Below are 14,036 nucleotides of genomic sequence, written 5' to 3' on the forward strand. Positions count from 1 at the left end.
AGAGAGTCTACTCCATAGAATGAAGACATTTTTCCTTTTCCTTAAATGAATACCAGCATAACACTCAATCTGTTAACTTGCTATGCCTTATTCTTGCCCCATGACCAATCTACCTCCTCTCTCAGTCATACATATCTTCAGCCATGTCTTTTAAACTCCTTCTTGTGCACAAGTCATATCTGGTAGCGTACTGCAGGTTACTGACACCCATCATTCTTCCCTCCTTGTCCGTGGGGTCACCTTCAATAATAATTCTTCTGAGATCATAGTGCTCCATGAATCACAGTATCACTAGAAACATATCAATGTTCAATGACAGGCTTTAGCAGCAGAGAGCAAAGTGGCATCACTGAAAGTGCAGCACAGTTCCCTCCCCAAATGCAACTTTAGTCTGCTCTTTTCCTCCAAGTCTACCCTGGGCTCAGATCATTGCTGGTTTGCAGTCTCTGTTCAAGAATATGTACTAATGAACCAGTTCAATGAGCTACCCATCCCTAAAGCATACCATAATCTGGGCAAGGTGCATTCTTCATCTACTTGGTTTTCTCATGTGGATTGTTAGTCTAACCCTCCTTTTGGGAGGAAAGAACTATTTCTTGGCTCCTGAAAATCTTATAACTGTTCTCCTGATTCTTCTTTGGCTCTATCACATTCTAATTTTATCATATTTATGCAGGAGCTGTATTTCCCTGGCAGACTACAAGCTCCTTGAGGGTAGGCACACTCTTGTTTTTCACTTTCAAATCCTAGCTGAGCACAATACCTTGTGTTTAAATCAGTTTTGTTGAATTCTCAACAAAACCGTGAACTTAGATGTCTCAGTATCCCCTGTAGAAGGGAGCACAGGACTTTGCACAATTAAGATTCTCCCTAAAGAGAGAACTTTCCTGACCCCTTAGCAGAATGGAAGCACCTTGAAGGTAGGGAATATTTTCACGTTTATCTTTGCATCTCCAGAATCTAACAGTTCCTAGATCCAGAAGGTGCTTTGTAAATGTTTTAAAAATTGTATGGAATTATGCTTTTTTCAGAAATGATGAAATCAGTCAGAGGTAGGGGATCGTCTGGAAAGGGCGTGTCCCGCCAGAAGAAACCCCCCAAATACTAAAAAATCCCAATTTAGCCTAGGAATCTAGGCCTGATACAAAAGGAAAGCACAGCCCCCCACCCCCATCCCGTCTGCCTCTCAGCTCACAAATAGCTGGACAAAAATTCACTGTACTAGCAACTTTGCGGGGATGGGGGGAACAGGGGTACACGGAAGGAGGTTCGTTGTGTAATGCGAGGCACACCTGCATCGGGGGACCCGCGGAGTCGGTGTTGGGGAGGGACCCGGCAGAGAAGGGCGCCGGCTCTCGCGAACAACGGGGGCGTGGTATCAGGCCCCGAGCCTGCAGCCTCCCAGGGCTGGTTCCACCCCTGAACAGTGAGTGGGGGGGATCCCCATTCTCCCAGCCCCTCCCTCCGGGGGAGGGGGGGAATGCACGCTACTCTTTCTCTCCCTCCTCTCTCCCTGTTTCTCAGCGGGGCTCAGCGCCTCGGGAGCCCAGCCCTGGCGGGCGGGTGAGAGCTGCGGGTTTTGTCTGCTCGCTGCCTTTTTTTTTTCTCCCTTTCACTGCGGTTTGGCCCCTCCTGGGGCTGCAGGCACCGGGGGCGAGCGGGGGGCTGGCTGCCCGCCCCCCCTGTAGCCCCAGCGTCCTGGCACAGGTAGGGCCCGTCTGCCCCAGCCTCAGCAGCCTCAGCAGCCCCTTCCTCCACCACCCAGTCCTCTCTCCCCCTCCCCTCCTCTCCCCTTCCCTCCCCCTGGTCCCCTCTCCCTGTCCCTGTCAGCAGCGCCAGACGCTCCTCGGCTTTGCAGCATTCACTACAAACTGAGAAACGCTCGGGCTGAAATCACTGCTTTATCTGGATGATGGACAGCTCTGGGAGAGACCACTGCTCCGCGGGGGGAGCGCCCTGCCTCTCTCGTCGTCGCCCGCACGCCGGCTCGCCTCGGCGCCCGGCCTCCTCATAGGCTGCCCCGCCGCCGCCCCGCCGTCGGCCCACTGGAGCGGCTCGCCCCCCTCTCGGGGTCCCCAGCGTGCCGGGCTGGGCTCGGCGGAGCCCCCCTGCTCACCCCCCTCTCCCCCCGCCCCCCCCCGCACGGCCGTGCAGGTGGATCGTTCCCAGCGTTGGCTCGTCTCGGGCTCTTTTCTCCCCATTCTGGATGGCTCATTCTGCTGGAAGCGCGGTCCTGCGTCTGCCTCTCCGCGCCCCCCGGCCCCCCCAGCCAGCCGCCCTCACCTTCGCCAGCCCGGCCCCATGGCTCGCCGGCCCTGCTCCCCTTAACGCGCCCCGGGCCAGCGCCGAGCCACACAATGGATCGGCTGTGGGGTCGGTGCACGCCGCTGCCGCTGCCCCTACCGCCGCCGCCGCTGCTGCTGCTGTTGCTGCCGCCGCTGCTGCTGCCCCTGGTCTCTGCTGTGGAAGGTAAGTGCGATGGGGGAGGGGGAGAGAGGCGAGGGGAGGGCGGCCGGGGGGCCTGGGGCGGGGGGCCGAGCCGGCGCCCCCCTACCCCTATCTCTCACCCCCTCCTCATTCGTCTTCCTGCAAAGTTTGCTTAGGGGCAAACTGTCTCCTCCGGGCTGGGGCAGGTGGCAATGCATCGGGGAGGTGTGTCTGGAGTTTAACCTCCTCTCCCGAAGGCGGTGGAGAGGAAAGGAGAGGGTGGCTGGATGTGTGTGTGTGTGTGTGTGTGTGTGTGTGTGTGTGTGTATGTATGTATGTGTGTGGGGGGTGTATGTGTGTGTGTGTAAGGAGGCGGGGGTGGGGGGGGGGGGGAGAGAGCAGGAGGACACTGGAGGCTCTGATTGACTGTACCAGAAGGGAGGAGAAGGGACCATCTTGCCAAAGCTTTGTAGCTTGGCCAGCTCCGCGGAGCGCTTGGCTAGAGCGAGGGCCGGGGCTGGGGGGTGGGGGGGAGGGATAACGTTCCTGGCCCTCTAGGGGAAGAGCTGCCCGCGCCCGGCTCCCTCCGTGGGCAAGCCGGGGGTGGGGTGTAGGAGGAGGACTAGGAGGAGATGCCCAGAGCAAATTCGAGGCTCCCGAAGGAGCTTGGATGGAGGAAGGAAAGTTTGATGGCTGAGAAAGTGCTTAATGGGAGCTTATCCCTGAGAATAAGCCCGGGGGCCCCAGGTACCAGGAAAGATACACTGAGCAAATAAGGAAGAAAAGCCTCTAAGGTGCCCGAAACTGCTTGGATTCGTAACTGGAGCCCCTCGGACCAGTCCGGATCAGAATCCGAGGCTCACACAGCTGTAAGGGGCCTTAGAATGTGGGAGCTGGGAGGGACCTCAGAACACGCAATGTTCGTCCTGAAAGCGTTCTTAGAACACAGAATGTTTGCTAGCGCTTAGAGGGAATCTCAGACATAGACTATTCAGGCGGAGGGTATTCGAGCTGGAAGACACCTCACTGAGTTCGACCTCCTCCTGTGAGTGTGATGATTGCCAGGGGCTCGACTTTACAATAGGACCCCTCCCCGGTCCTGCTTTGGAACTCTGCTTTGGAAAGATGGTTCATAAGACTCTTGGCCATAAAGTGTCTCTGGGTGTTAGCATCCAGACCCTCCCTCCCATCTCACCACGGTCCAACTGGCTGAAAAACTCCCCATCATGATGGAGGCCCATGAAACTCTCACCAGCTGCCATCATGCCCAGCTGGGCAGTGCCTGCTCCCCTCCCTTCTCAAGGCAGAGGGGAGCTTTTCTTGGGTTTTCCTTAGAGCATCCCTGTGAGGTCAATGCTCATGACCTGAAAGATGTGGTGATCAGCCACCAGAATTGTCCCCTGGATACCAGGTGTTAATCCCAAATAGAAAGTTAGTAGGACAGGGCAGGTCTGTCAAGCTCTGAGGGGCATAATGGGAGAGCTAGCGACAGGGCCTCTCCTGGGTCTTATTCATCCTCTGTGGGCCAGGACCCTCCCCCATCCCAGTTATGCCTCACAAGGGTTATGGCAGGGGTGATACCCCCCTCTTTTTTTTCTATCAACAAATGCTGTTTCAACTAGAAAACTGAGTTGCTGCCTTTGAAAAGAGAAAGATTGGGCTCTTCTGTCATAACTTCAATTTCTCCCTACTTAATGAGAGCTTAGGGGCTGGTAGAGGATTTGGGAAACTTTCCCTGGATGGCAGCCAGTGGAATCCACAGCCCGGACCAAGGACCCAGGACCAAGAGAGTCCATCCTGTCTGCTAGGAGCAGTCCGACTGCTTGGCGGTTTCCCATTGCTGGGCTGCTGGGGTATTAGGAGACCACGGGATCTGGGTGTGGAGGTTTAGACCAAGGCCAGGCCGCTGGGTTTCTCTGGAATGGGGATGAGGTACCACTTATTAACTCGGGCTTTGGGGAAATGACTCATGGATTGGCTTGCTATAGGTTGTGCTGTTTACGGTATTATGGAAGCTTGGCATAAATATTGCTATTTGTGTTAGAGTAAGCAGAGCTGGAGGGGAGGAAAATTGGCCACTTGGACTGCGATAGCAGTCTGGGTGTGTTTTTAATTATGGCAGGGTGGATGGTCACGGTTGTCTATCCATCTGTCCGTCTGGGTCAGTAGCAGCTCTGAGGGTAGCAGGGACACTGGAAGATGGCAGGTTCTAACCTGGGTGGGCCAGACCCCACAGAGGGGTGGGCATAATGCCCACTGGATGATAGGAATGAAAGTTGAAAGCTACCTCAAAGTCCATTCAATTCATCACCCTAAAATACGTACATGTTGTATGGATGAGGAAACTGAGGTTCTGAGAAGTGACTTTAGTGAGTCCAAAGACACACAAAATAGGGGGAGGAAGCTGAGTGGGGTGGGGTGGGGTGAGGATAAGCATTGATTAAGTACCTTCACATCCAGGCACTTTGAAAAACACTTTACGGATATTACCTCATTGTATCTTAGGCTTATAGATTGAGTCAGAAGAGACCTTAAAGACCATTTCATCTGTTATCTTTTTTATAGATAAGGAAACTGAGGCAAAAGAAGTTAAGTGGCTTGCCCAGGGTTACACTTATAGTTAGTAAGTGACTAAGGCAGGATTCAAACCCAGGTCTTCCTGACTCCAAGTCCAGGGTTGTTTCCTCTACAGATTGCAAACCCAGATTCCCTGACTATTAATTACTTTTTCTCCAATGCTGACTTTGTATAATAATGATTCCTTCTTCCATAGACCTTGTACGGTTTGGATAGTGTTTCCACACCTGCTCTATGAAGGATTTAAACTGAGGTTCTTCTGCTCCAAACCCAGTGCTTTTTATTTTACACCACCCAGCAGCCCCTTGTCTGGAGAGGGGAGCAGATGACACCATAGATCTGCAGGGAACATCCCTCTTGCCATCTGGTCTCAGGCTCCTTCCCATTTCTTCATAAACATCTAAGAGTTGAGTCCTTTAGTAAAAAATAAAGCTCAAAAGTGAGGAGATGAAGAAAAGGCAATATAGTTTCCTAGAGAGAATACCAGCCTGGGAGTCTGGAGATCTGGGTTCTAGTCTTACCTTTTTTGGTGACTTTCTGTATAATCTCAGCCAAATCATTCCTGTCTAGGTCTCAGTTTCATTCTCTGCAAAATGGAGATAATAATACTTGCCTTGTTATCAATATAATTTGTAGCCTATGGAAAGAAGGCAAATGTGTACTAGACCTAGCCCCACCAGCAAAGGCAATCGTTAAATTTTCTATTTGAGCATTTATAACTTAGAAATCAGCAAGTGTTACAAATTAGGACTTGGCTTGTTGTTTTGTTAATTTTCTAGACTTAAGAAAGTGGTAGAGAAAATGGTACTAATGAAAATTAAATTTTAAAGTATGATGGGTACATTTTCCCCCTCCAAGAGCTGGTTGTTAAACATTTACCAGCACACCCCTGTCCCCTTCACATACTTTATGTTCCAGTCAAACTGCCTCTCACCTCCGAACCTTTTTAAGACAGGTACTTCCTCCCCAAAGCTTCCTTTTAGGCTTAGCACAAGTGCCACTTTCCATCCAGAGTCTTAAAAATTAAAAGTGTATGGTTACACTTTTTTTGGAGATCCATTTATCAAATATTTAACAGCGCATTCTTGGAAAAAGATCCCCGTTCCTCCATCCTTTTGTGAACTGTTTGTTATTTTTGAGCTGGAGGTCTGTGTCATCCTAGGGAGGCTGGGAACTTATCTGAAATGCAGTCCTGTTCACTTGAAGAGGCCCTGAGCCACAGTGTTCAGGGTGGACCCTAAGTGGAAGCTGGGGACATTTGGTCTCCTTCTGCACTTAGAATTGGCAGGAGAAGCCTCTCTGGTGCCTTATCTCACTCTTCCTGATATCAGCTATTTGTGTTTCTGTCCATCCTTCCCTCCCCCCCCCCCCCCCAGAAAGGTCTTTTAAAGCCTGGTCTGGATATCTCATTGTTTCCCTAGCCCTGTGGCACAGTGCTTCTCACATAGTAGGTATTTGTTTGTTTTACCCAGTAGCTCTATTTTTAGCACCCTCTGTGCTTGGCTATTCATTGGCTAGAGTATGAAGGGACCTAGTATGTAGAATGTTAAAAGGCAGACTGTCTGAGCAGGGAGGGGCCATAGAACACAGAATGTCAGAACTAGAGGTGGGGCTTAGAACACAGAATGTCAGAGCTGGAAGGAACCTTAGAACATGGAATGTCAGAATTGGAGAGAATCGTAGAATATAGAATGTGATAGGATAACTTAGAGATCATCTCGGCCCTTCTACCCCCTATTTTCCAGACCAGGAAACTTTAGTTCAAAGAAGGGATTTCCTTGAGAGTCTATAGTCAGTTAGTACCAGAGCTAAGACTCAGATTCAGGTCCCTTGCCTCATAGACTGAGGTTCTTTCCATGATGATGTACTACCTTGGATGATGTCAAGCTGGTTTCTTAGAAGACCTGGCCTCCATTTTGTAGTGATGATAGGCTTTGAGCAGTGAGTTTGGTAGTGTTACTGTTTCATTTCAGTCGTGTGTCATCCTTTATGACCCCATTTGAGGTTTTCTTGGCAGATATACTGGTGTGCTTTGGCATTTCCTTCTCCAGCTCATTTTATAGATTAGGAAACTGAGCCAAACAGCTAGTAAGTGCCTGAGGCTGGATTTGAATTCAGATCTTCCTGACCCCAACCAGGAGCTTTATCCATTGCTGTATCTGACCTTGGTGTAGCTCTTCCTAATTGGCTGAGCCTTGAAGCTCAGGAGATAAGGACCAGTCCCATCAGTGTGATCTTACTTGGAAAAGAAAGCCTAAAAACACTTTAGAGACTTCTCCAACAGGAAGAAACTCCTTTAGACTGCATGAACTCATCAAATGGTCTTACCAGGTTGAGAACTGACAAAACTCTGTGCTGTTCTATATAACGTGTGTATGTGTGTGTGTATGAGAGAGAGAGAGAGGGAGAGAGAGAAGAGAAAGAGTAGAGAAAAAAGAGAGAGGAGAGGGAGAGAGAGAGAGAGGGAAAGGGAGAGAGGGAAAGGGGGGGAGAGAGAGAGAGAACAGAGAGAGGGAGAAATGAGAAAGAGAGCACTTGGAGGAAATGAAGCAAATTTTATTTGTTCTTTCAACAAGTGTTTATTGAATGAAATACATAACCCTGTTCATAGCATTATATCCAGTTTCCCCAAAGTCTCAAAGCTTAAAACTGTACCACAACTTTTGAGATTCCTTAGTAGATATGCCTCAAAGAGTTGTCTAAGGTTCAGAAAGGCTGGATAGTAGGTCAGAGATTATTTACAGAAGTAAGGAACCTGCAGCCTTGAGGCCATATGTGGCCCTCTAGGTCCTCAAGAGCTGCCCTTTAACTGAATCCAAACTTCACAGAACAGATCCCCTTAAATAAATGGATTTGCTCTGTAAAACCTGATTCAGTCAAAAGGCCACACTCAAGAACCTAGAAGGCCACATGTTCCCCACTCCGGTAAGAGAATGGAATTCTTGACTTGGAGGCAGGAAGACCTGGTTTCAAATCTTATTTAACACTTTGGGGGATATAAATGATAATGATAGCTCACACTTGAATGGCACTTTACATACACCACACTTTCCTTACCACTGTAAGACAGGGTATCCAGTTATTATGTAAATAGCTCTAGGCCCCCCAACCAGCCTCTACCATGTAAGCTGTCAGAAGGCAGGGATTGTTTCATTATTGCAATTTTTTTCCATCCCAAGTACCCGGCACAGAGCACACACATATTAGGCAGCTACTAAATCCTTGTGGGTTAACTGATCGATAAATGTTTATTGAATTGAACTATCCCCATTTTATAGATGGGGAAACAGTTCAGTTCAACAAAGGATTATCAAGCACTTACTGTGTGTTTTTGTTGTAGGTTTTCAGTCATATCTGACTTTTTGTGATCCCATTTGGTTCTTTCTTGGCAGGGATATTGGCGTGGTTTGCCATTTCCTTTTCCAGCCCATTGTATAGATGAGCAAAGTGAGGCAAATAGGGTTAAGTGACTTAACCAGGGTCCCGCAGCTAGTAAGTGTCTGGGGCCAGATTTGATCTCAGGTTTTTCTAACTCTAGGACCAGGGCTCTTAATGTGTCTTAAAGGAAGCTAGTTAATGTTTATATACCATTTTAAAGTTGCTCAGATTCAAGCCCTGCGGTTTACAACCTGTATAACCTCGGGCCAGTCACTTAACCTAGAAAACAGAGTGGATAGAATGTTGGACCTAGAGTCAGAAAGACCCAAATTTAGAGTTAGGAATCCCTCTGAGATGAGTTCAAATCCTGCCTTGGATACTTGTTATAACCCTGGGCAAGTCATTTATCCTCTTCCTCAGTTTCTATATCTGAAAAATTGGCATAATAATAGCACCCACCTCCCAGGGTTGTTGTAAAGATCAGATGAGATAATATTTGTAAAGTGCCTTGCAAACTTTAAAGTGCTGTATAAATAGTAGCTATTATTAATAACCTAGAGCCTCAGTTTCTTCACCTGTAAAATGATGACTGGATGGCCTCTGAGTCACACTAGGCTCTTATTTAGGCCCCGCAACAGCCTTGTCAGGAAGATACTACAGATGTTGTAACTGCCCTGTTCTCCATGAACAAAATGGAGCTCAGAGATCTTAGTGAAACTTTGAAATGGTCACGCAGTGAATGAGTATCTGTGTTGGAGGTGAGATTCAAAGCCGCTTCTCTTCTGAGCCCATCTCCAACATTTTTTTCTGCTATCTCTTGGCTCTACAGTCCCATTGCTAATGAGTGTCAGCAGTGGGATTGGTGTCCTGGATCCAAGTCCAGAATCTTTTCCTTCTGCCAAAGAATTAGACAAGGTTCCCCACCCTCAAGGATCTCATGGTCTGATTAGGGAGAGAGAGGCACATGTGATAATATGTGTATGTGTTTGTCCTTCATTGCCCAAAGAAGACCATACCATCAGAGAAATGATGACGTGACTTGCACTTGACTTTGTTTTGAGTGAGGGAGGGCTGTGCAGGTCACCAGCCTCACTTCTCCTCCAGAGCCATCTGAATCCAGTGACCAGGTATTCATCAGGATGACTAAAGATGACCCAGGATGAGGCAATTGGGGTTAAGTGACTTGCCCAAGGTCACACAGCTAGTGAGTGTCAAGGGTCTGAGGTGAGATTTGAATTCAGGTCCTCCTGACTCCTGCACTAGTCCTCTATCCACTGCACCACCTAGCTGCCCTGTGTGATATCATACATAAGCAGAGAAGCTGTGGGTAAGGGTAAGGGCAGAGTACCATGGGCAGTGTCCAGATGTCAAGTACTGTATGATTTTGGAAGAGGAACTCCCTTTTAGCAAGAGCATAGCGGGGATGGCTAGAATCCAGGCAGACTTCCTGGAGCAGGGAACACATGAACCAGATGACTTAGAATAAATCAAATTTCAGTTGGAGAGGTGGACAGTAGGGGATTCTAGATGGAGGTGAGTAGCATGATGAAAGGTGCTAAGACAGGAAAAGTTGGGATTTGAAAAAGATCAGCTTGGGTGGACAGTAAGAGTCATAACCACCCTAATTTATACAGCAATTTATAACCTGCAAAAGACTTTGCATGCATTACTTCATTCAGTCCTCATGAACAGCCCGTAAGTGGAAGGAGGCAATACAAATTTCATTCTTCTTGTCACTGGTATAATCAGAAGGACCCCTCATCCCATTGCCTTCCCGTGGAACCATCTTCTCTCTTTGAAAAGTGCCTTGGTTCTTTTTTTGTTTTGTTTTGTTTTGTTTTAGGGCTTGCATCCCACCATAAAGAAGCAGAGTGCACCATGGGCAGTGCCCCAGTCTACTGGGCATGGGCATGGGGCAGGGGAGGGAGAACACCCTCCATTATTCCTGTTCTATCTCCATTGTACCAGCCCAAGGTTCCATGGCAAGCCAATGGCAGAACTGAGATTTAAACCCTAGAATCTTGCCCCCAGGTCCAGCAATCTTCCCATAATACCCTGCTCTATCGGTTAGCTACAGTGTTTCCTTTTCTTTGTACGTAGCTGTATGTTGTCTCCCCATTAGACTGTGAATTCCTTGAAGAAAGGGACTGCCTTTTGCCTTTCTCTGTATCCCTTGTGCTTAGCAGAATGCCCAGTGTTGGCTGGTTGGTTGCTGTCCTTTGTGCTCTAAGAGGACCAAAATGACATCACTCTGATAAAGTCAAGTTTCAATGTGTCCCACTGTGGCTGATCAGACCAATACAAGCTCAGAATGAGGTACCACAGATTGGGCCCAAATAGTCCATGTGAACATTTGGGGTGGTTACCCCAAATTTGCACATCCCATGATTCCTTTGTGCTGTTTCAATTCCGCTTTGCTCACAGAGCACAGCACCTTTTCTGATATGAGAATGCCATGCTGAGCAGTCTTGAGCCAGTGTCTCCTATGTCACACAGTCAAATCCAGAGTTCTTGGGAGAGACCTTGAGAGTGTCCTTGTATGGCTTCTTCTGATCTCCTGCCCTGTGTGAGTATGTGCTTAATACTTAATGAATAACTGAGAAGAATTGGTTTGGTTTTTTGAGCCTTTCTGATTTCTCACCTCCATTCCCTCTTTCCTGGTCTAAGAATATATAATAACAATTGACATTTCTATAATGTTTTACGATTTACAAAGTATTCTCCTCATAGTATCCTTGCTTCCTTCTGATGACTCCAGGAGCTCCTTTCTTGTCCTATGACCTTTTATCTTCTGTGTGCCTCCCAACTGACTCCTCTTAGTACAAATATTATCACCCCCATTTTCCAGAGGGGAGAACTGAGGTTCAGAGAAGGGAAATTACTCATCTAGGGTCATGCCTTTGTAAGAATTGGAATTCAGACTTGAACTTAGGACTTTTAACTTCAAGTCCTTTATTCTTTGTACTGATGCTGACAGGCCTAGCAGCTGCTCCCCTGGTGTGGTTTGGGAATCTTTCCCAGTTTTATCTCCCCTAATCTAGCAAGACATTCAACACCGGGAAGTGTTGGGGCTACATTTCCTCTTCATTCCCAATTCTCCTCCCCGCCATCCACCACTTAATTTGGGACCAGCCCCAGGATTAGCCAAACCAGGCCAAAAGCTCTTATTACATGGTCTCATTAGTTTAGATAAGTAGCCTGACAGAAGTTTATGGAACAGGAGGAAGGAATGATGAATCATCGAGTCAGAATTGCATGGATCAGAGAAGATGAACCTGGTCCTATGTCACTGGGGTATGCATGCATGTGAGTGTATGCATACAAACACCTGCTCATGTGCATGTATTTATAAGCACACATATGTTTATGTGTATGTGGTGTTCTCATGTACATGCATGTGTATGCGCACTTATGGTATATGTGTACTGTATATTATGTATACAAATGAATATCATAGAATGTACTATGCACATGCACATACACATACAGCTATCCCTTCCACATTGCAGGGATTAGGGGTGCAGAAGCCCTGCAATTTGCAAAATCCATGTAAAATTTTTTGGCCCTCTCTTCATACCAGAGAAGAAGTTGGAATTAGTGTGGTATTAAAAAATAAAATATATTGGTATTGTACAATACTGTACATATATTTTCTGCATTTCTGAGTTTCTAAACTTTTTCTGTTTTGTCTTCTGGCCTTTGTGTGTTATCTGCGGCTTCTGCACAACTCCCCCAAATTTCCCATTTGATTTCTTATACTGACTCAAGGTATATTGAAACCATGTTGTGCAAGTCACTAAGTGAAAGGGATAACTGTATACATAGACACATAGACACATACTTACATATACATATGTTCTTGTGGAGCCTGGGATTTGACCACTCTTGTTGATTGAGTGATTGATTGATTGCTGTCCAGAAGTTGGCAGAATCATATTTAAATCCCAGTTCTTGACCCTGCTAGCCTTGTGATCTTAGGCATGGCTTCTCCATTTTCTTAGCCTCAGTTTCCCTCTTTGTGAAATGAGGGGGTTGCCTCTCCTAGTCACTATGCTCAGGTACTAGCTCTTTCTAAATTCTGCCTTCTATATTGGAAAGTCCATTCCAGAGCTAACACAACAAGATCAGCCCCTCTTGCCATTGGTCACAGTGTGAGCTGGAAGTCTTCAGAGCCCTAGGACTGGAAAATCTCCAAGTCAGAAAGGATGTCAGTGGCACTTAGCTTTACCCAAAATAGGAATCCCTCGACCACATCCCAAAAAGTGGTGGATTTCAAAGCAAGGGGTATGGATTCAAATCTCCTACCAACTGCTTACTGATTAGGTGATGTTAGGCTACTTCAGATGCTCTGGGACTCACGTTTTCTCATTTGTAAAAAATACACCTTGAAAATCCCTTCCAGTACTAAAGTTATGGTCATATAATCCACTGGACCTTCAGTGGCAGAGAGCTCTCACTACCTCCTGAGACAGCTTATTTCAACTTTGGATGGTTCTCATTGACATAAAGTTTGCCCTTTTTATTGAGGTGAAATCCACCTCTTTGTCACTCTTTCCTATTGGCGTGACTTAAGAGTAAGTATGGGCAGCTAGGCGGTACAATGGCTAGACAGGGGCCTGGAGTCAGGAAGACTCATCTTCCTGAATTTGAATCTGGCGTCAGACACTTCCTAGCTGGGTGATCCTGGGCAAGTCACTTAAACCCTGTTTACCTCAGTTTCCTCATCTGTAAAATGAATTGGAAAAGGAAATGGCAAACCACTCCAGTATCTCTGCCAAGGAAACCTCAAACGGAGCTAGGAAGAGTCCAGAAACAACTGACCAAGAAAGTATGTGCTTTATATTCAAATTTGAAACACCTGAGATTGAGTCACAGTGCCACATTTCCAGCTGGGTGACAGAAGGAAAGATTCATCTTTCTGAATCTTAGTTTCTTTATCTTGACATGAAGATAATGGGACTTCTCCCTCATGGAGGTGTGAGAGAATGGATTAGGAAATCTTAACAGGAAAGATAGAGGCAGGACCCATTCTTTCACTGATACAGTGAACTCCTAAATAAGGGAGTTCTATCAATGCAGGATGGCACCTTCTCTGAAACTTTTAGTCTTAGATGAGAAGTCTGTAAATTGTGTGTGTGTGTGTGTGTGTGTGTGTGTGTGTGTGTGTGTGTGTGTGAGATGGACTCCTTTGGCCATCTGGTGAGGCCTATAGTCCCTTTCTCAGAATACTTTTTTTTTTAATTCATAATTGAGGGATACACTAAATTTCAGCTACAAGTTAGTGAAGATAAAGAATTTTTTTCCCATACAGATTCATAGATCCCTTAAAATCCCTACATGGACACCCCAAATTAAGAACCCTTGTCTTTAAAACTCTACCTAGAGTACAGAGAGTTTAAGTGATTTGCCTTGGCTCACACAACCAAGTGGGAATGTCAGAGGTGAAATTTAAATCCAAACCTTGAACACTAGTTCTAAGACCAGCTGGTACCATCACTACCTTAGTGGTACCTTACAGCTCTTTGTGAACATGAGCTTTTATCCCCAGTGATTGCCCTTAGCTCTGTTAAACCTCCCCAGTGTCTATGCCCTCCTAGCCTACATGGATTCCTGGTCCACACTGGCTGAGCTCATGTCTCTAGAAGGGCCTCTTG

The 14,036-nt window shown here is 47.0% G+C and overlaps 1 protein-coding gene across 2 annotated transcripts in view; it reads left to right on the forward strand.

Moving 5' to 3' along the window:
- The first annotated feature begins 2,180 nt into the window (after positions 1-2,180).
- Positions 2,181-14,036, forward strand: part of EPHB2 (EPH receptor B2) — a 267,407-nt gene continuing 255,551 nt past the window's right edge. For both annotated transcript variants that reach the window (XM_072609234.1, XM_072609235.1), the window contains exon 1: positions 2,181-2,469. In XM_072609234.1, coding sequence (XP_072465335.1) covers positions 2,358-2,469 — 112 coding nt within the window. In that variant the 5' untranslated portion in view covers positions 2,181-2,357. The remainder of the gene's footprint in view (positions 2,470-14,036) is intronic.

Source organism: Notamacropus eugenii, chromosome 5 (genome assembly GCF_028372415.1).
Source record: "Notamacropus eugenii isolate mMacEug1 chromosome 5, mMacEug1.pri_v2, whole genome shotgun sequence".
NCBI classification, from domain to species: domain Eukaryota; kingdom Metazoa; phylum Chordata; class Mammalia; order Diprotodontia; family Macropodidae; genus Notamacropus; species Notamacropus eugenii.